This window comes from Alternaria conjuncta (assembly GCF_024043145.1).
Source record: "Alternaria conjuncta strain BMP 0040 chromosome Unknown scaffold_1, whole genome shotgun sequence".
NCBI classification, from domain to species: Eukaryota; Fungi; Ascomycota; class Dothideomycetes; order Pleosporales; family Pleosporaceae; genus Alternaria; species Alternaria conjuncta.
Window position 1 is genome coordinate 2,956,873 of NW_026250090.1, and position 22,294 is coordinate 2,979,166.

The 22,294-nt window shown below is 39.1% G+C and overlaps 4 protein-coding genes across 4 annotated transcripts; 1 reads left to right on the forward strand and 3 right to left on the reverse strand.

Moving 5' to 3' along the window:
- Positions 1–13,075: 13,075 nt before the first annotated feature.
- J4E85_001029 (uncharacterized protein) lies at positions 13,076–15,899 on the reverse strand (the record flags this gene model as incomplete). Its single annotated transcript, XM_051465317.1, has 2 exons — positions 13,076–13,119; positions 13,169–15,899. The coding sequence occupies 2 exons, from the start codon at positions 15,897–15,899 to the stop codon at positions 13,076–13,078; spliced, it is 2,775 nt and encodes a 924-aa protein (XP_051331838.1).
- A 656-nt stretch (positions 15,900–16,555) lies between these two features.
- J4E85_001030 (uncharacterized protein) lies at positions 16,556–17,875 on the reverse strand (the record flags this gene model as incomplete). Its single annotated transcript, XM_051465318.1, has 3 exons — positions 16,556–17,541; positions 17,591–17,793; positions 17,865–17,875. The coding sequence occupies 3 exons, from the start codon at positions 17,873–17,875 to the stop codon at positions 16,556–16,558; spliced, it is 1,200 nt and encodes a 399-aa protein (XP_051331839.1).
- Positions 17,876–18,205: 330 nt separating this feature from the next.
- On the forward strand, positions 18,206–19,450 carry J4E85_001031 (uncharacterized protein; the record flags this gene model as incomplete). Its single annotated transcript, XM_051465319.1, has 3 exons — positions 18,206–18,851; positions 18,903–19,010; positions 19,062–19,450. 3 exons carry the CDS (start codon positions 18,206–18,208, stop codon positions 19,448–19,450), a joined length of 1,143 nt encoding a protein of 380 aa, XP_051331840.1.
- Positions 19,451–19,998: 548 nt separating this feature from the next.
- Positions 19,999–21,621, reverse strand: J4E85_001032 (uncharacterized protein; the record flags this gene model as incomplete). Its single annotated transcript, XM_051465320.1, has 1 exon — positions 19,999–21,621. The coding sequence occupies one exon, from the start codon at positions 21,619–21,621 to the stop codon at positions 19,999–20,001; it is 1,623 nt and encodes a 540-aa protein (XP_051331841.1).
- Between the last annotated feature and the right edge of the window lie 673 nt (positions 21,622–22,294).

Here is a 22,294-nt window from a genome sequence, read left to right on the forward strand (position 1 = left end):
TTAAGTAGCTAAAGAATCTACTCTTCTTTTCTAGCCTTTACTATAGTAGGTCTTAACGTAGTCTTCTATAGTAGTAACATAGTTATAGATATCTCTAATTAGGTTAATTTACTCTTAAGAGTAAAAGTTTTTCTTCTACTAGGTACTAATAGTTCTATAATAAGAAGGTGCCTAGTCTTACTATTTTTCTATAAAGTTAAGGCGTGTGCTATCTAGTACTAAGAAAACACTACTATTACTATTTAAAAGCTCTACTTATATATATATATATTACTTAATTTCTTATATCTTTGCGCAAATCTAAGTTAGCTTAAATATATATATAAAAGCTAACTTCTTTGCTACCTACGCAGTAATCTTAGTATTATTATTATTAAGTCTAGTGTTATAGTGTATCTTAATTATAATATTAATTATATTCTCTATTTATACTTATTTTACTAAAGCTTAACTCTTAAAGGCTTATATTACCTATATTATCTATATTATAGTGTCTTGCGTGTCTTATATTACCTATAATTCTCTACTACTACTAAAGTTATATAATAGTGTAGTAGTTCTATAAAGTAATAGCTTATTACACTAGAAGAAGATAGTAGATTAGATTAATATAGGTATATACTATAGCTAGTAGAAAATTATAAGCGCTATATTTTTATATATAGGTATAAACTAGAAACTATATATAGACGTAGTAGACGTAGAAGCTATAGATAATAAGTAACTATATAGTATTAATAAGTTACCTTAAGTTATAGTAGTAGAGGTAGATACTATAGATATAGAGGTTTATGTAGAGCGTATTCTAAAATAGATTAGTATAAGAAAGTTACTGTAATAAAGATATTTAGGTAGCTTATTCTCTAGCTTAATATCTAGCTTATCTTTCTACTTATTCTCTAGCTTAATATCTAGCTTATCTTTCTACTTATTCTCTAGCTTAACTTCTAGCTTATTCTTAGTTACGTTAGAGTTATTAATATAGTTATCTAGTACGTTCTCTTTATTAGATAGCTTAGGTAAGAGCCTATTATCTAATACGTTGTTATTTATAGCTATATACTTATTAGTAGTATTATAGTTAGTAGTTATAAGTTTATACTAATTACTATACTTACTCTAAGCTTTTCTATTAATAAAGGCTTTTCTCTTAGTACTTAAGATAGCGTAGTGTTATTATCTCTAGCTTTACTCTTACTCTAACTATTAGTTTTACTAGATTACTTATTCTTTCTCTTATCTTTAGTATTAATCTTCTTATTAGAGAAGAATCTAGTAGATTACTTTTTTATTTCTTGCAAGATAGAAGAGCTAAAGTTAATAATCTTATCTATATACTACTTAGGTATACCTACGTACTAGCGTAAAGGCGCGTAAGTAGAAGCTAGAGATAGTATATTATAGTCTAAAGACGCTATAGCTTATAAGTGTATATCTAGGTAAATATAGAGAGATAAGTATAATAAGTTAAAGTACTATACTTATATAGTTATAGAGATATAGCTAGATAATAAGTATATTATTACTAAGATAAGTACCTCTTCTTTTAGTGTAACTCTATATAATTACGCGTAGATAGAACTTTGTATAAAGTAGTATATATATATTAAGTTTACTTAGCCTATTACACTTAGTCTAATACTATCTAGTTAATATACACTAAGGTTTTAGTACTTATAGTAGTTTATATTTCTTTTATATTAAGCTAGCAGAGCTACTAGAAGTTATTATTATTATTATTTTGTCTATTACTCTACGTACTTTATACCTCTTCTCTAGACTAGTAAGCGTAGTAACTAGTAATAGAGCTTTTATTAGCGCTTTTTAGGTACCTCTAGCTAGAATATTCTACGTCTACGTAACTAATAAGGTACTAGACCTAGAAGATTATAGTAGTAGAATAAATAACTAAAAAGCTTTAAGAAAGACGTATAATCTACTCTATATTAAATAGAATACTAACTTAAAAGATAGTTATCTCTCTAAGCCTCTATAATAGTATTAGAGATATAGTATCTATAGAGAGTTAATAGTATAATAATAAAGAGTATAGCGTGTACTAGGTGCTAATAGATAAATTAGCGAGATAGGCTCTTTAACGTACTAGTTAATAAGAGAGCTTAGTTCTATATATTATCTATAGCTTTTATAATATAAAAGTAGTTATCTTTCTTTTTACTTAATTCTTTATAGAAGAAGCTATATAAATATAAGCTTTTCTATAATACTAATAGTACGCGTATATACTACTAGAGATTATAATAAGGTTACTAATAGTAATACTCTTAATATCTAGCTTATAGCAATAGTAGTTAACGCCTTTACTTAGGTAGTAGAAATACGCTATCTTACCTATTAAGATTTTACTAAGACTAGTTTCTATAATTCTTATAATATAGTTAAACTAAGTCTAGTCTTACTTTCTATTATAGTTAGCGAAGGCTTAGCTATCTTTATACTACTACTTTCTAATCTACTAATATAGAATATAGATACTAGTAGACTTTTATACTAGAGTTATAGAAGTATTCTAGACAAAGCGTAATATATTAGAAATAGATACTACTAACTACTTCTTAAACTCTATAAAGTCTTAGGTAAGTAGGCACTAGTAGCTTATAAAACTACTAGTAATAATAGTAGTAAAGTTAAAGACTATACTAAACGTATTAGTAGTTACTATAATATAGATTAAACTTACTTACTAGCTACTAGAATAAGATCTAAGGTCTTCTAGAAGTAGTAGACCTTAGACTTTAAGTAATACTGTAGAATTACCTACTAAGAAATTATTCTTACTTACTAGTACTTAGAAATTACCTCTAACTAGTGTTATTATTATTAAAGTAAGCGTAGGCCTATTATTATTATTATTATTAGAAACACTTATTATTTCTTCTATTTTAAGGTTTCTATCTAAGTTCTTAAACTAGATAGGTTCTTTTCTCTTTCTCTCTTTATTATTATTATTATATTCTAACTATACTAGTAGATATACTACGCCTAAGATAGATACTGTAGATAGTACTAGTGCTGCGTAAGTTATTATTCTTAGACTAGTTATTATAGAAAACCTAGCTAGGTAGACTAATACTAGTAGAACTCTATAAGGTATTAGTATAACTATCTTTAGGTAAGTATAATATTAATACGTACTATCTTATAATATACGCTAGTAGAAGTCTCTAGTACTTCTTATATAGAAATAATCTATTTCTTAGATTTTATACCTAAACTATATTATTACTAGCTTATTCTACTAGAGTAGAGAAGAACTTAAGCCTAGTCTTAGGTATACTAAAAAATAAATTATATAGGTATAGAGGTATAAAGTATATCTTATAAGTATTATAGGTATTTAAAAGTATATAATATATAGTAAGTCTATAGTAGTATAGAGTTTTTAAAGAGTAAAAGGCTAAGGTAGTAATAATAAGTATAATAATAATAGTGCTAAGGCTTGCGCATAGTTCTTTATAAATACTACTTTTACTTCTAAATAATACTAAGATAGATATTATAGTCTTATTTATAAGCGTCTGTATTAATTAATATACGTTAATACTCTTCTCTCTTACTTATAGTAGTATCTAGTAGTAGTAACTTCTATATAGGTATGTCTATAGAGTATAGTAATAATAGTTTCTTATATCTAACTAAACTATAGCGCTAGAGTTTGTATATATTATACTTAAAGTATTTACTTTCTTCTTGTATTCTACTACTAGCGTCTTATAGTTACTTTCTATATTCTACTACTTTTACTTTCTACTATCTTCTTATATTCTACTACTATCTTATTATATAGTATACCTTCTAATATAGTAATACCTCTACTACGTTTATTATATATCTCTTATCTTTACTACTCTTATCTTTACTACTTACTACTAAGGCTACTATTAACGCTAGCTATAGTAGTAATATATAAGTAAGGCCTTTCTTTTCTCTACTCTATCTCTCTACTACTCTTTCTCTTTTACCTTTATACCTCTATACTAGTAATAGTAATAGTAACTACTACTATTTTTTATAAAGTTTTTAATCTAATATAGAGTAAATCTACTCTTTACTATCTTTCTTTAGAGCTCTGCCTATTAGTACTTACTTTAGTAGATATAGTCTACCTTAACTATTAAGTTTATAAAAGGTACTAGCTTTTATACTACTAGTAGTAGAGTCTTATAAGCTAAACTCTTAGACGCTTATAAAGTTATAGAAGACTAGCTATCTACTATAATCTTATTAGTATTTAAGTGTCTTTACCTTATACGTCTTAAATAGGCTACTTTCTATTATACTTTATCTAATCTTAAGCCTTCTTAGAGCTAACCTTAAGCCTCTACTTAATAAGCTATATACTTAGTAGAAAGAGAGAAATATAGACACTCTACGTTATCTATATATTATCTTATAATATATAACTATAACACTAAGTCTACTAATTATCTTTTAAGAAAGTTATAAGTTAGTACTTATAACTAGCTAATAGACTCTATAAGACTTATACTTAGTTAACTTATATCTAATACTCTTAATTACCTGTCTTGTCTTTTATATATACTTTTTTAAGTATTTTTTACTAGTCTATTTACTTTAGTTATACTAGCCTACTTATATTAACTTTAGGTTTAAGTAATAGTTATCTTTAATAGGTAGAAGTAGTTACCTAGCTCTTCTTCTATAAGTATAGTAGTTTAACTCTATCTACTTTTATTAGTTACTTAGTACTTTACTTTATACTAAATATAAATAAGCGCTATAAGAGAAAATACGTCTAACTAATAATTATTCTCTAGATCTCTACTTAGTACTACTCTTTAGCTACTATTTAGAACTAGAAGTATCTTTTATATAGCTTATAGTATTAGTAGAGAAAAGCGCTAGAATTTATTCTTATGTTCTAGAAAGTTTATAACCTAGAGGTATCTATTATTAAACTTTATACTTTACTAGGCTAATAAAGAATACTATTATCTTACTAACTACTTTATTCTTTAAGTTATAACTACGTAGTTTTATTCTATCTTGCTAGTTAAGTAAAGATACCTAAATAACTAATATACTACGCAAGAGGTAGAACTTTAGATTAGTAGTAGAATATAATAGGTAGAAGTTTAGGTTAGTAATAGAATATAATAGGTAGAAGTTTAGGTTAGTAGTAGAATATAATAGGTAGAAGTTTAGGTTAGTAATAGAATGTAATAGATAGAACTTTAGGTTAGTAGTAGAATATAAGTAATAACTTAGAAGAGGTAGATAGTAGTAGAATATAAGAAGTAATTTTAAAACGCTAGTAGTAGAATATAAGTAATAGTTTATAAGAAGCTAATAGTAGTAGAATATAAGAAATAGTTTAAATACGCTAGTAGTAGAATATAAGCAATAGTTTATAAGAGACTAATAGTAGTAGAATATAAGAAATAGTTTAAACACGCTAGTAGTAGAATATAAGTAATAACTTATAAAAGACTAATAGTAGTAGAATACATAATAAGAAAATAAGAAAGAACTTTCTTCTTATTTATAGTAACTTCTCTAGGTTATTAAGGTTATTATATTATAAAGAGTAGTAACTATTCTACTACTATAGCTTTCTTATATTCTACTACTATAGCTTTTTTATATTTTACTACTATAGCTTTCTTATATTCTACTACTATAACGCTAACTACTCTTGCCTATAAACTATTATAGATTTATTCTACTACTATAAGCTAAACCTTATATTAGTCTAGCGCTGCGTAATATAGAGACTTTCTATTACTTACTATAGCGTATATATTCTACTGCTACCTACTATAGCCTAACCTAGCCTAGTAATACTAGCGTTAGAAACTCTATTAGATAATTACCTACTATAGCCTGTTTAACTCTACTTCTTACTAATATACCTCTCTTAGTCTAACACTAATTATACTCTAATAGAGAAGATAACTTACATTACTACTTTTAAAAGCTAGAACTACTACCTATAATTACGCGTTTCTTAGCTAAGAAGACCTATATTACTATTCTTAAAAGCTAGAACTACTACCTATAATTACGCGTCTTCTAGCTAAGAAGACCTATATTACTATTCTTAAAAGCTAGAACTACTATTTATAATTATGTATTTAGAACGTAATAGAACTAAACGTAAATAATATAAACTTTAATAGTTATTACTTAACTATAAATATAACTAATATAGTAATCTTAAGACATAGTATAAGTAACTTAAGAAATTACTTATAAAGTCTAATAATAACCTTACTAGTTATAATCTAACTATAAATATAACTAATATAGTAATCTTAAGAACTAGTATAAGTAACTTAAGAAATAGCTTATAAACCTAATAACTTTACTAATGTATAGCGCTAGCGTAATAACACTACTTTCTAGCTTAATTAGAGTACTTAGAGCTTAACAGCTTCTAGGTCTATACTAATCTATAGCGCTAGCGCAATAATACTACTTTCTAGCTTAATTAAAGTACTTTAGAGCTTAACAGCTTTAGAGACTATAGTAATAAGATAATATCTATAAGAACTTAGGCCTATATAGCTCTCTACGTTATAATTCTTAGCTTTCTAGTGTCTATAGTAATATAAAGACGTTTTCTACTAAACTACTTTCTCTTCTCTAACTAGTTAGTAAGAATACTAATAACTTTAATACCTTACTATAAAGTAATCTACCTAGACACCTTAATAGTAGTTTATCTTATACTAGTACTAGTATTTATTCTAGTTTAGTAGTAACTCTAGAAAGAGTAATAGTAGTACACTATTCTGCGTAATAAATTTAAGACTCTACTACTACTATAAATAATAATAGCGCTCTCTAACTATAGAATACTATTATTACTACTCTTTTTAATATCTTACTAATAACGCTTAAGTTATTTATTAGTCTAACTATTAATATAGTAGTAGATAGGTACTAGAAACTAAAGATAGAGAACAGCGCTAGCAATATTCTACTAGTAACGCCTCTAACTTATCTATAAATAAAGCCTTACTATCTACACCTAACTATAAGCTCTAGACTATTACTAATAAGTACTTTTACGCCTCTATAAGATAAGCTAGCGCTAACTTAGAAACTAGTAAAGATAAACTTACTTTATTAGCCTACTTAAACTATAAGATAAGTACTAGCCTACCTTTCTTAACGTCTTACTAGTAACGCTTAAGTTATTTATTAGTCTAACTATTTATATAGTAGTAGGTAGATACTAGAAACTAAAGATAGAGAGAAGAATAGCGCTCTTAAGCTCTAAGATAGTAGTCTATTATACTTCTATCTATTACTCTAATAGCTTTATAGAGCCTCTTAGAAGAGCTTCTAGAGAAGCCTAGCTAGTAGACTAATATACTTCTTTAATATATAAGTAAATTCTACTCTTATTAAAGAAGTAATTTCTAATAATTATAATAATAGAAGCACTAAGTTAAATACTATAATTATTATTTTAATTACTATTTCTATTATCTACTATAGTTTCTTTTTATAATAATACCTATAATAATATAAAAGAAAATAATCTATATAGTATAGAAGAACGTAGTTATCTACATAGTAGTAAGATAAGTTAGTAAGACTAGTGCGCCTCTAGCTATAAGCTAGTGTAGTATAAAGCCTAATTATTTTATAATAAAGATTCTTCTACGTAGCTACTTAAGATCTTATAGTAACTTTATACGTTTAACTTTATAACTATCTATACCTTCTCTACTATACTAGTATCTCTACTATACTATCTTTCTACTCTCTAAAGTTATCTTAATATTAGTTTTAAGCTTTTAGTACTACTTCTCTCTAGATAAAGAAGCTACTTAGTACTCTAGTAGAGTATAGATTATTTATAGAGCATTTAAAGAAGAAAGATCTTATAAGAAAAAAAGTATAAAATTAGAGATTTTAGATAAGAAACTATTATCTAGCTTAGTCTAGTAGTATTATTAGCTTCTAGTACTCTAATAAAGCCTACTTCTACGCTAGTTAAGACCTTTAAATTTCTTAACACTAGTTTATAGAACTAGTCTAGTAGTATTATTAGCTTCTAGTACTTTAATAAAGCCTACTTCTACGCTAGTTAAGACTTTTAAATCTCTTAATACTAGTTTATAGAACTAGAAGATCTTTAAATTTCTTAACACTAGTTTATAGAACTAGAAAACTTTTAAATTTCTTAATACTAGTCTATAGAACTAGAAGACCTTTAAAACTAAGATTATTAGTAGTAACTAGAAGAAGAAGGCTATAAAGACTTATACCTATAAGAATCTTTAAGTTAAGATTTTTAGCCTTAAGATCTCTACTATTACTTTACTTTCTTTTAGCTAGCTAGATATAAGTTCTATACGTTTATATCTCTATTATTATATACTAATAGTATTTAGACTATAATAATAATATATAGTACTTAAAGCTTAGATTCTATATCTAGGTTAATAGTTTTATATAGAAGAAGAAGGTTTAACTAGCTATACTTATATTCTTAATTATTCTGCTTCTACCTATAACTAGTATTAGTAGAGTTATTAAAAGTTATATTATTAAGTTTACTGCGCTTTCTACTTTATAGGCTCTTAGATAGTCTTAACTCTAGCTTACCTCTAGAACTACTACTACTAAGGTACTTTTTACTTCTATATTTCTATACTAAGAACATAACTTCTAGATAATTATTATTATTAATAACGCTAGCTATAAGCCTCTAGGTCTTTTAAGCCTATACGCTGCGCTGCTAAAGCTATTATTAACTATCTTCTCTTTATTACTAACTTTCTTATAATTATTATTATTAATAATACTAGCTATAAGCTTCTAAGCCTCTTAAGCTTATACGCTGCGCTACTAAAGCTATTATTAACTATCTTCTCTTTATTACTAACTCTCTTATAATTATTAACTTTACTATATATATCTACTATAACTAGTGTTCTGTAAATAACTATAGACTATATAAAGCTATTATTAAGTACGCTAGCTATAAGCCTCTAGGCCTCTTTTAAGTCTATACTACTTAACTTTAATATATATATCTTTATAGAGACTATATATTCTATAATTAACTACTCTCTAGTTAAGATTACTAATACTAAATACTATATTCTTAGTAAGAGAGCTGTAAGAAACGTAGTATACTAAGGCACTACTACTAAATTAGGCAAGTACTCTATTATTACTACCTTCTCTAGTAAGAGTATTATTAGTACTATTATTAATCTATAAGATAATTACTAATAATAGTATTAAAGCCTTTAAGAAGCTAGTAATAAGTTAACTTAGGCTTACCTCTAGAACTACTATAAAGGTGTCTTACGCTTCTATAAGATAATTACTAATAATAGTATTAAAGCTTTTAAGAAGCTAGTAATAAGTTAACTTAGGCTTACTCTTAGAACTACTACTACTTTAGCTACTACTACTTTAGCTACTATAGAGTGCCTTATACTTCTATAACTCTATACTAATACTAATAGTTTTAACTTAGGCTTACCTCTAGAACTACTACTACTTTAGCTACTATAGAAGTACTTTATACTTCTATAAACCTATACTAAGAACGTAACTTCTAGATAGTAGTCTTTAAGCACTATATATCTATAAAGGTATACTACTTTAAATACGTTACTAGCTTCTTTATTAGCTATAATAGCTCTTAGTACTTAAAGATTACTACTAGTAATATCTACTACGCACTAAAGTAGCTAGATATTTAGACTAGTAGTTTCTATACTATTACACTTTAGTTAGTCTATAGCTCTTATTAAAGTTAAAGCTATATTTAATACTTTATTAAAAGCTAGCCTAAAGAGCCTAGCTTATCTAATTCTTTTCTATTAGTAAGAAGTAGAGAAGCCTAACACTATACCTCTTTTACCTAACTCTTCTACTAAAGACTCTAAGTTAGTTATTTAGCTTCTCTAATTCTTTACTATTAGTAAGAAGTAGAAGACTACAAGCCTTATATTTCTCTTTCTAGAATATAGCTAGTAGCTTATCTATTAATAATTACTAGTAGAAGTTTAAAGAGTAGTAAGAGTATAGAATAGTGTATATAGAAAGAAGTATATAGTAAGAACTTTAATTCTAACTAACTAAACTCTACTCTTTTACTATAGTTAGTATTTAAACTCTAATCTATAACGCTGCTCTAACTTAATACCTAGGTTATTTCTCTAAGTAGTACTCTAAATAGCTAGAATAAAATATAAAAGCTAAACGCCTTAAAGCTAGTAAATATCTATACGTTATAGTAGTAGTACTATATAGATACTACTTACTTATATCTTATAGAGAAGAGAAGAGAGTAAGCTATTCTATATCTATTATTACCTATCTACTTACCTAACTCTTACTACTATACTCTTACTACTACTACGTAAGATTACCTATAAAAGTAAGTAGAATTACTACCTAGCTTAGCGCGACTTCTATCTTCTTATTATTATTATTATTATTATTATTATACGCTAAAGGCGTAGAAGAGGTAGAAGTAGAAATAATAAGTATAGGCGTAGGTATAGGCGTAGGCGTAGGCGTAATTATTAATAGTAGTATAGCTACTATACGCTAAGTACACTAAGTAAAGTTCTAAAGTAGGCTATATTACTATTAGTATATAGTTACTAACTTTAATAATAGTAGTGCTATACTTACCTACGCTCTTAAACTATGCTAGACCTTAACTTACTCTAGTAAAGCTTATTCTATTACTATTACTACTATTACTACTATATAATAAATTATAGTAGTAGTACTAAGATTATAGCGCGTAAAGCGCTAAATAGAAGACTAAATAGAAGAAAGTTAGAAGTAGATATTTTAAAGTAGTTACTACTATTATTATTATTAATATAAAGAGTGTTATATAATAAAGAATTACTATAAGCTAAAGTTTTAATAGCTATAAGTAAGATTATAGTCTTAAAAAAGGTATGTTTATTACTTATTACTTATTACTTATTACTTCTTACCTTCTATTAATTACCTACCTTCTATACCTACGTACTATATTACTATATTAGTAAAGCTAGCGTTATAGCTACTAATATAGAGTCTCTGCTTATTATAACTTTATATTTCTACTAGCTCTCTTATACTTATATACTATATAGAGCTTTAAATCTAATTATTCTCTATTAATAATAGTCTAATATAGTACTACTATTTAGTATATTAGTTCTTTGCTAGTTTAGTAACCTCTAGCTCTTAACTAAGATACCTACTTAACTACTAAGTAGGTAATTTCTTATATATAAAGTTACTATTTTTTTTATATTTAAGTTTAAGTCTTACCTATTACTATCTTTTTTTTTACTTATAATAAGTTTATAGTAGTATAATATATAAAGGCCTTAAGAGCTTATAAGTAGTAGTAGAATACTTATAAACTTAAAATAGGTAAGTAGTAGTAGAATATAAAAAGGCCTAAGCTTATAAGTAGTAGTAGAATGCTTATAAACTTAAAGTAAGTAAGTAGTAGTAGAATACTTATAAACTTAGAATAGGTAAGTAGTAGTAGAATATAAGAAGGCCTAGGCTTATAAGTAGTAGTAGAATACTTTTATTATACTATAGTAGTAAAATACTTATAAACTTAGAGTAGATAAGTAGTAGTAAAATACTTATAAACTTAGAATAAGTAAGTAGTAGTAGAATACTTTTATTATACTATAGTAGTAGAATACTTATAAACTTAAAGTAAGTAAGTAGTAGTAGAATACTTATAAACTTAGAATAGGTAAGTAGTAGTAGAATACTCTTATTATACTATAGTAGTAGAATACTTTGCGTATACTATAAATACTATAGTAGTAGAATACACTAGATATTTTATTATACTATAGTAGTAGAATATACTAGATATTTTATTATACTATAGTAGTAGAATACTTTACGTATACTATAAATATTGTAATAGTAGAATATACTAGATATTTTATTATACTATAGTAGTAAAATGCGCTAAATATTCTATTAAGCTATAGTAGTAGAATGTTTATTTTATAAACCTATTTCTTAATTATTATATAAAGAAATATAAAGGTAGTAGAATGCTAATAAATTACGTTTTAGAGTCTAATTATATTTTCTTTATATTAAAATTTGTACGACAATTACTAAACAGGCTCTTAGGCTAGGCTCTTTAATAGACGTTGAGATAGAAGCGAGCGACGCGAGCCTTCCGGGGAAGGAAGAAAGGAAGGAGGGGTTGTTGGTGTTGGTGTATAGTGTATATACTCATACAATCTGGTCTGCGAGACCAGTACGACGCCTACTCCCTACATAGACACAGAGAGTAAGGCTTATGATCTTCTCTGGCTTCTTTTCTGCCACGGGTGGCGGAGAATAGATGTGCCTCAAATACGGGTTTAATGTCAACATTTTCTCTCTTCATGATTGATCAAACGGTGTCCCCAAGTCGTTTCATATCCCTCTTATCATGTTTACTGTTTATAGAGAAGTAGCACACGAACCCCAAACCTCTGTAATTAATGGAAGATCCAAATTCCAGTTATCTCAAACAAACACCTCCACCTCCCATCCAACTGCCCCTCAACTTCCCCCTCAACTCCCCCCTCCCACTATACCCACACCCATACCTACACCTAAACCCCCTCCTTCCCCTTCCCTTTCTCTCCCCCCTCCTCCCCCAAACCCTTCTCCCCCTTCCCCGTCTTCGGCACAGCCAACTCCCCCACCACCTTTTTAACACACGCCTTCCTCTTCCAACACCCCCGATACCAGTCCCCCAATTTCGCAAACCGTGCCTCGTCCCAACCATGCCACTGTTGTATCAACATATGCAGTATAGGCCAGAGGAACGCATCTGCTATGCTGAATCTGCTTCCTGCGATAAAAGGGCCGCCGTTGCGCTCGAAGGTGAGTTCGAGGTGTGCGAGGAGGGTTGGTAGGGTGGAGGGAGAGGAGGTGGGAGGAGTGGTAGAGGTAAGAGGAGGGGGAGGAGGAGGGGGGGAAGTAGTACCCCCTTCTATTCCCCTCCCACCACCACCACCCCCATCCCCCTCTCCCCCACCCCTCCACCTCATCCGCCAAACCCCCAAAACCTCCTCCGCTAAAAGTACGACAGGAAACGCATTCGCGCCCACCAAATTCGCACTATGCCCTTTATCGCACGGATACCACCTCTCCAAATACACCAACACACCCATCGCACCCTGCACCTCCGCATGCTGAACATCCGTATCACGGAACATAATCTGTCTATCTTTCTCAAACGCCTTATCCAGATCCAGATCCGGTGGTTCAATCACCGTGTAGGGCACTTTAGATTCCGAGAGAAAGATAAGGACTTGTTCGTTCTCCACTTGGTTGTTGGAGAGGAATAGTAAAGGTGTGGAGGTGGAGGTGGAGGTGGGAGGGGGGTCGTTCAAGTGTAACACGTCGAAGCCGTCGGCATACCAACTTTCCCAGTCAAACTCGCCAAGTTGGTTTTCGCGGCTGAAGGCCGTGATGAGGCGTTTAGACTCTGCCGCGTCGTTGACGATGATGTCTGCGGCGTCGCGTTGGGTTTTCGATGTGGCGCCTTGGCCCCATATGATTGTGCTGCGGCAATCGAGGTACGTGGCTATGTGGCGGAAGGTGAGGCTGATGCGGATACCTCCATACGCATTTTCCTTTTCGCTGCGTTCGGCGGGGAGGCGCTTGTCGGGCTGGATGCCGTGGAGCCATTTTGCGTTTGAGAGCAGCCCGAGGATGAATAGGGAGTTATGGGGGAGGTGGACGCGTTGGGTTGAGCGGTCTGTAGCGGCACCGTCTGTGTCGTCTGCATCTTTTGACTGTGACGGGGTTTTCTTGGTGCGGAGACGCATTGTGCGTTGGCATCCGAAGCTTATGTTGACGATGGAGGAGTGCTTTGCGATGTCGAGTGTTTTGTCAGAGTGCTCGGAGATGAAGTCGTTGCCGGAGCGGTAGAGTTGGATGAGGACGTGGTTGAGTGGGTGGCCGACGAGCGCCTCGGCGCGCTTTCGTATGATGTGGACTTTGGGGGAGAAGCGCAGTAGGGGCAGGGTTTGGTCGGATGGGTGCCGGTATACGGGCATGGAGCCGTCGTCGCCAAAGGCGCCTTGGCAGCATACTAGACGCGGTACTTCGCCTTGTTGGTGGAGCATCTTTTGCCATCGTACCTCGTTGTAGAGATGGGTGAAGATGATGTCTTTCAGTGGTTGAGAAGGTTCGGTTGGGTGGAAGAAGTCGGCGGGGAAGAAGTCGTGGATGATGCGTGAGTCGCCTTCTGCTATGTGGTCGCCAGGTCCTAGGACGGGGAACGTTGCGAGTGACTGCAGCTTGGGGGGCTTGCCCATCGTTGCGGCTTTCGCAGGTGTCGAGGTTGTCGATGGCGGATCGGCTTCTGGCGTGCTCACAAGAGGCTGTTCTGACTGTGCAGCTTCTACAATCGGTAGCTTGATTTCCTTGTCGTCTTGCTTCGGGGTGGTCGGGGCAGGCTTTGCAGAACTGATGGACCCTCTCTTTGACTCAGACCCCGACTCAGACTTTGGTGCCCTAGTGAGTGACATGCGCACGCGATCCGAGAGTTCAGTCAACCTGTTCTTCTCCTTCTCATCACCAGCTTTCGCGGACAGTGCAGGTACCGAGCTAGCATTCTTCAGCATGTGCTGCTTGATGTCCTTCTGCCGCAGATCTGCCACACTTCCGGCTTTCGCAATCTTGGACATTCGTTGAGGCTCAGTCGATGCGGACTGTGGTATGACTGTCGGTGCCGTTGTGATTGGCGGAGATGGGTCCTTTGTAACCTGGTTCGCAGACGTGCTCGGCTCGCCATTCGCCTCTTCACCGTCTTCCTTCGATGCTTCTCTATCTTTCGCCTTCTTCTTGCTCTTCCTATTCTTCCTCATCCGAACCTTTGACTTCACAAGCTCAGGCTTGTCTCCTTCTGTCTTATCTTCTGCGGCACCTGCAGCCCTCTTCTCTATAATGTCCCTTGCGAGAGACAATTTGGCCATGCGCTCCTCCATAGTCTGCTCGCTCTTCGTATCCGTAGGCGCTGCAGTCTTTGTCGCAATGATCGTCGTATCCTCCTTGAGTATCTCCTCACTATTGACCAAATACGTGCTGAAGAAATCTTCCATGCGCTTCAGCGCCAATTCATGTCGATTTTCCCTGCGGAAGCCCAAGCAGTCTTCTATAACATGAATCTTGACACCATGCCTTGCTGCATCGATAACAGTCGCCAGCACAGAAACATTAGTAATGCATCCGCAGATGAAGAGTTCGGTGATGAGTCTTGCGCGCAGTGTTATGAGCATGTCGGTGCCCTGGAAGGCGGAGTAGTTGGTCGTTTGTATCACAACGTCTGCAGGTAGCTCGATCTGCTTCGCGATAGCATCTGCAAATTCAGCGCCACGCGTGTCAGGCACGCATGCTGGCGTTCTCTTCTCGCTCTTCAACAGGAACAGCTCTTCGTCTTCTTCGGCCTTGGCTTTTGCGACTTCCTTTGGCAGCGTCTTTCGTCGTGCAGACACGCGTTTCAGCAGGGCTAGCGCGCGTTCCTTGTGTTTTGAGGATCTGGATGGCGCTGGGAGTGACGCTGCTTCCTTGGCTAACTCTTCCTCAGCTTCATTGTTGTTTTCCTCGCCGTCGAGCAGCCCTTCTACCACAAGCGTGTCTCCTGCACCCGTGTCGGCACCGGTCGCGATGCGATCGGCTTCGTACAGCGTCTGGACCCAAATGACATTGCCGCTGAGCTCCCTGAATTTCGGAATCAAAGTCTGGATGCGCTCCAGAAAGCCCGTCTGGGTGTCAACCGGCAGCCGTCCTTCTGATGTCACAAAGTCGTTTTGGAGTCCAACAAGAACAAGGGCTTGGTGTGTTTGGAATTTGGGCTGGTTTTGGGACACAAGGTCCATCAACGACGCCATGTTGGAGTTCATCGTGTCAGGAACGCGAACGGCTAGGGTTGAACGCGGAAGCGACAAGTCTTGGCATTAATGCTAGTGAGCGGGAGATTGCCAAAGACAAGGGCTTTCTGGATACGAAAGTACGAAAGCGAGCGGAAGGCAATGGTTAGGGTACTGGTGTTTAGTTCGGACGACAGCGGATATTTGATCACGAGATGCAAGCAGGATAAAGCCAAGAGGGCGTTTAGTAGATTGAGTCAAGTCGCCGCATCTTCGGGCCATGCAGGGATAAGCATTGGAGGAACGCGCTCCGGATGGGTTGCGCAGAGCGTCGAGAGCTCCAACAGGCAGGATTGGTGGTGTTTTGGAGGTTTCGACGGCCGCTAGATGGCCCCTCGCGCCCATCCCCGCCACTACTAGCGCGGGGCAAAGACGGTACTTCTATGTCTGCGCCCATCTGCGACCGCGGACATGCTCACTCCGCAAGGGCTTTCCTCTCATATCCTCCACCATGTACATCTCCACGACCGCATCTCCGCGCACACGTGTATCTGCGCTGCTGTTTGCCCCCGGACTATAGGTCGGACGGTATAGCGCACAAGGCAGCAAGCCTAAACGGACCTCATTCTTCACCGCCAAACCGCCTGATGCTCTGGATGGTGTTCGGAAACTTGCGCTCACTTGTTGCCGAAAAAAGATGTGATCTTCCGCGAACCATCCGCCTTGGATGTCTTTGCTGCACTGCCGTTACTGGTGGCGCTTCTGGTCCCTTGCTTCTTCGCGGGTGTTGACTTCTTCGCAGGGCTTTTGGCGGGCGAGACAGACACGGTGGGTTTGTTGCGCTTGTGCTGTGGCTCAGACTCTGTGGTACCATCAGTCGCGTCGTCGTGCTCTCGTTTGATGCCTTTTGGCGACGTCGCTGGGATGGGCAATGGCGCGTTATCTTCGGTACCCTCCACGCGGTCGGTTGTGTCACGCGTCTCATCAGCGTCGTGCTCGACTTTTATCTGACCTTTCTTGTCTGACGAGGCGTCCAGATCATGCTGTGCTTTGCCGACAGATTGCTCTTCCGCTTTGGTCTCGGCAGCTTTTCGTTGGTTACCGAAGAAATTAGCAATGTTGTTCTTGTTGGCTGCGCTGTTGATTGGCACGAGAAAAGACGGCGAGTTGTTGCCAACTTTGCCTACGTCTTTGCTAACCGGGTAGCACTCCAACTCGCCCTCGTATGGTTTCAACAGCGACTGCAGTTCTGTGCTCCACTCTGTGCGCGTCGGGTCGAGCCAGGTACGGATGGCATCTGAGCCGTTATCGAAGATGACGGGCATGCGGTCGTGTAGGAAGCTGAGCTGCTTGTTGGAGTCGGTAGTGATGACGGTGTAGGTGTAGAGCTTCTCGCTCGAGTCCTCGAACTGCACACAGTCCCATAGCCCAGCGAAGCACATGAGCTTGCCGTCCTTGCGCTTGGTAAAGTGTGGTAGCTTCTCCTTGCCCCCGTTCTTCTTCAGCCACTCATAGAAGCCCTGTGCTACGATGATGCAGCGCTTCTTCTTCTTCATGGTCGTCCACATGCCGCGGTCTTCGAAGAGCGAGTCGTCTCGGCAGTTGATCGTCTTCATCTTGGATCCGTAGTCGGGGTTGCGCTTCGTCCAGAAGGGTACGAGACCTGTCGCATGCTGTCAGTGACGTACGAGGTCGTAAGTATGCGAGCCTACCCCATTGCATAGACTGCAGTTTGTACTTGGTGTCTTCCGTCGCACCTTCCTCCTGGCCTCCAGTCTCGGGACCGTCTGCCCGGTATACAAGCCCATGATAGCCGGGTGCGAAGTTGTAGCTCTGGCGCACGTTGCTGTCGTCGTCGGGTGCCTCTTCGACTGGCATGTGCGACTGCTCGAGCTGCTGGCGGACCTCCGAAGGCCTCTGGTGTCTCCGTCAGTTGTCGCATTGTATTTCACGTGACTGTAACTACTCACCAAGGCCAGCGCATACCTTCCACACATATTTAAAGAGGTTCAGTGCATTGTTGTGAGGTCTACAGCAACGCGATGCGGCGCGTTGGTGATTGGCTACGTCATGACGAACTCAGCCCTACGCGGAACGCACGCGACGGGCACTAAAAGTTCGTTCCGTCATGCACTCGCTCCACCAACTCCAGATGCCATCGCCCACATCTTTTTGCCATGCTGAGCAGGACGGCCCCCCGCGCCGTGCCCCGAACGAGCGCAATCGCACGCTGCGAAGCGCAAACCGCGCTGACACGATGCACACAGCTGCCCGCTAAGCCATGGCGGCCAGCACAGCAGCACCCGGGGCGGCGCTATGGCTCGACGATGCGGGAGCAGTTCCGGGAGCAATACCACAAGAGCCCCGTGCTGTTCCCCTTTGCGATTGGCTCCATTGCCCTCGTCGCCGGCATCTGCGTCTTGTACATACCGTGGTACTACAAGAACGTCATCATCAAGCCCTACCACAACTTTCCCGAACCCGTCGCAAAGAAGCTGCGCAGAGCCCTCTTCTACAGCCGCGGCCAATGGCTCGACATCCGCGAAGCCAACAAACACTTCCGCCAGGCGCTCGCCCTCGCCGACGAGATGGGCATGGATCCCTTTAGCGACGAGATCATGGGCGTCAAATACACCATCGCCGCCCTGTTTGAGGATGCGGGATACTACAGTTTGGCTATCGATGTGCTGGAAATCATGCGCAATGATTGCCAGAAATGGGTCGACGAGTTCTCGGATAGACACTGGACGAATGGGAATAGGAGCAGGGTGAAGAAGAACATGGTGCAGATCAATCTGAAGCTGGGCCAGCTCTACGACGTGAGATATGTGAACGAGCCTGAGAACGGAGAGAAGAGACTGGTCGAGGCTGTTGAGAGCGCATTAAAGGAACAACAACGGCGGGAGAAGGAGGGTGTCAAGAACGGCGAGGGGCCCTGGCTCACCAACGACGAGATGGGTGGTGTACTCGAAGGTAGGCAGCAAGAACAATTGGATACCGCGTATGCCATGCTAACACAACCAGCTCTCGGAACACACTACGAACAGTTCGACTCGCACTACCTCGCCGCCCCCCTCTTCGTCAAAGCCCTCCAACTCTGCCCACCCACCTCCTGCCACAGCGTCGTCCTAAGTACGTCCCCATATCCCTCCCCTCCTACCCACCTCCACTAACACCCCCCAGTGAACAACATATCCACCTGCCTCGCGCAACAAACCCCGCCCACTTCCTCCTCCAACGCAATAACCATGTCCCCCGCCCCCACCTCCTTCCCCGTTACAAACTCCGCGCCGCGCTCCCTCGCCATAGACCAAGCACGGCAATGGGCAGAACGGGCCCTCGCCCTCTCCGCCCAGATCAAGGGTTCTGAAAGGAACGAAGAATGCGACATGGGCTGTGCTGTCGCGACGCATAATCTCGGCGAGTTCTTGGAGATGGAAGGCAAGATTGGGGAGGCGAAGAGGAAGTATGAGGAAGCGGCAAGTTTGGCGAAGAAGATGGGGTTTGCGGAGGGGCTGTCGAATGCGAGGGCGGGGGTGAAGAGGTGTAGGGATGGGGAGAGGAAGGGGTGAGGAGGGAGGAATAGAGAGGTGTGGATGGTTAGGTGCTGGGCAGTAGAATGCGTTGAAGGAGGGTATGAGCGACCGTGGCATACGCGATTATTCCTGTGGAACCAGAATTGCTGGTTTGGTTATCGGTCCAGGTGTGGCCGACAGTTAATCGCACCAACGAACTACTCAAGGGTGGTTCAGTCGGACCCGTTTCGGCGATAAACGCACGTGAAGTCTCGAATGATGCACTTAACGCCACACCAGACAAACGTTGTCGTAGAACTGCATACGTACCCATCCAATCAGATCCCCTCGAAACGAGAACTATCGTCAACACATGACCTTATCATAAACCTAAATTCGTGTAAAGAATAAGATCACCCAAGTCTATATCAAAGAAAGTGGGAAAAACAGATATTTTCATACAACAGACCCGTCCGATATAGCTATACTACAACTAAACCCCCAGTTTTTTCGGGATTGGTACAATTTATCAACGGCATGCCACCTCATGCCGAACATTGTCACACAGCACCGCCGCACACCTCTTCCTCTCTCCCACTCACTACTCACACAGCTGTCCGTCTACCAGCAGCTGTAGGTGCCGCCATCACAGCACCCCCACCTTTCTTCACCCTCTCTTTCTCTTTCTGATGCACCTCCCTCCTCAACTGCTCAATCTCCGCGTGTAAGCGCTCTGGTACGCCGACATCTTCCACATGTTTACCATGATGCGGCCCGCGTATCTTACGGGTAGCGTTCTTGGCGTGGCTTGTGCTGTTGTTTACGGCGTGATCATTAGTGGCGTATTTGGAGGCTGCGAGACCGGATTGCTTGGTCGGAGTCGGGATCGTGGAAGTGGACTTCGTCGCGGGACGTCTGTTGTTCTCGCGAGGAGCGGGTTTGCGTCGCTGTTGGGTTGGGCGAGGGGGTTTGGTTGTGAGATTAGCGGGCTTGGTGGAGGTAGGGATGGGGGTGTCGTCTTCAGTATCAGAGGCCCATGAGAGTTGGGAGTGGCGCCGGGTGGTCGAGTTCTCGTTTTGCTTCTTGTTCACAACGGGTTTGTATGGCGTCTTGCTCTCGATCGGTGACGAGGGCTTGCACTCAAGGCTTGGAGATGATAGTGGCGAGGCAGAAGGGCGACTGGACGGGATCTGCATCTCACTGGACCCAGAACTGGCTTCCGAAGCGCGAGATGACTCAGAGCTGGGTGGAGGAGCAGGATTATCGTCGAGATCGATGAGCAGATCTGATACTTGGCTAGCACGGCGAACAGATTCCTGAACTGGCAATGGCGGAGGCGTCAATCGTCCTGATGTAGTCTGCCCAGGAGACTCGTTCCTCTTGAAGATACCACGCGGCTGCTGCACCTCATCCCCCAGCAGATCACGCTCCTCACTCCTCCTCGTCCGAAACGTCGAAGGATCAGGAAACACTCTTGCCTCCAACATCGCGCCATCCTGATCCGCGTCCTCGTTCGCCGCGAGTCTTCGCTGCATCCAAGTAGGCGGCCTGGGCCCGATCGCCGACTTCTCTCTCCACCACTTCGGTATACCTCGTACGAAACCTAGTTCACGCAGCTTCTCGATGCCGGGCATTTCGTGCTTGAACTTGCATCCGATGGCTGTCCAGTCGCATTCGCCGGTCTTGATCCAGTGGGTGCAGTACTCTTTCTTGGATGGGTCGGGCTCGATGCCAGAGGGGTGGGGCACGCGGTATCCGAGACGTTGTGCATCTTTTTGGTAGATGGAGGCGAAGGTGTCGGTGAGTGAGGAGGGGCGGTCGGTAGTAGCGGTGGGGGTTGGACGAGGTGGCTCTGCCGTATTTACGATCGCTGGGAGGGTATGAGATAGTCGAGGAGAGCGAGTGCCGCTCACGGGCAATGTTTGCGGCTCCGCACGTACATGATGGTCTGGTGCCAGGTATCGTGACTGCGTCGTTGTAGTGGAGCGAGGCGAGAAGCTGCTGGATGTAGGCGCTTGGATCAGGAGAGTCGAAGGGATCTCCTCGGTCTCTGAGCAAAGCTTCCAGGCTCCGTCTGAGATCTGGCGATGAGTCAACTGGCGTGGGATTCCTTGTAGTTGAAATGGAAGCTGGTCTACTGGTACCAGCGGGACCATTACGCTGCCGCGAAGAAGATAGTAGCGAAGACCTTCAGGAAGGGCGCAAGTACTATAAGCTTGGGTGGCCATATCGACGACGTCCGAACAGCAAGAAAATGTCTGGATACAGAATGCGGTGATAGACTCCCTTGATACAGTGACTATACAAAGAGAGATGATTGAGATACGGCTTGGAAGGAAATATGAGATGCTGAGATCCGAACGGTTGTGTTCCATTATATTCACGGGTGTGCGACTGTGCTCAAGACAGCAATTCGATGTCTCTACCCGACGCAAGCAGTTTGCCGGCATCTGCAACCTTGCTTACCTGGCTGGCAAGCCATTGTTACGAATCAGGGAGGAGACATGAGCCCTCCCCAGGTAGGATGTGAGTAACGCGTCCTGGAAGTTTGTGATACCGTGATCAGTCGCAATCCGTGCTGCGAATAAGCGACAGGCTCCGCCAGCGTTGGCAAGCTGTGATGAGAGTGTGAACAATCGCAGTGTCGATGATAGGGGTCTGTCCTCTTGGCTTGGACAGCACGCAATCGGCCCTAAGACATGGCGTAACGGCTGGCGGGATGGGGAACTGCGATGTCTGCGCTTGCGATGCCGAACCACTCGCTCTTCGCTCCTCAAAACGTCGAAGTCGCGTTGCCAATGTGAAGATCACGATGACAATGACGAGTAGATTACAAAATTGAAAAGCCTTGAAGATGGCGTACCGCACTGCCATGTGGCCAGGCCAGGTTAACCCTTTCGC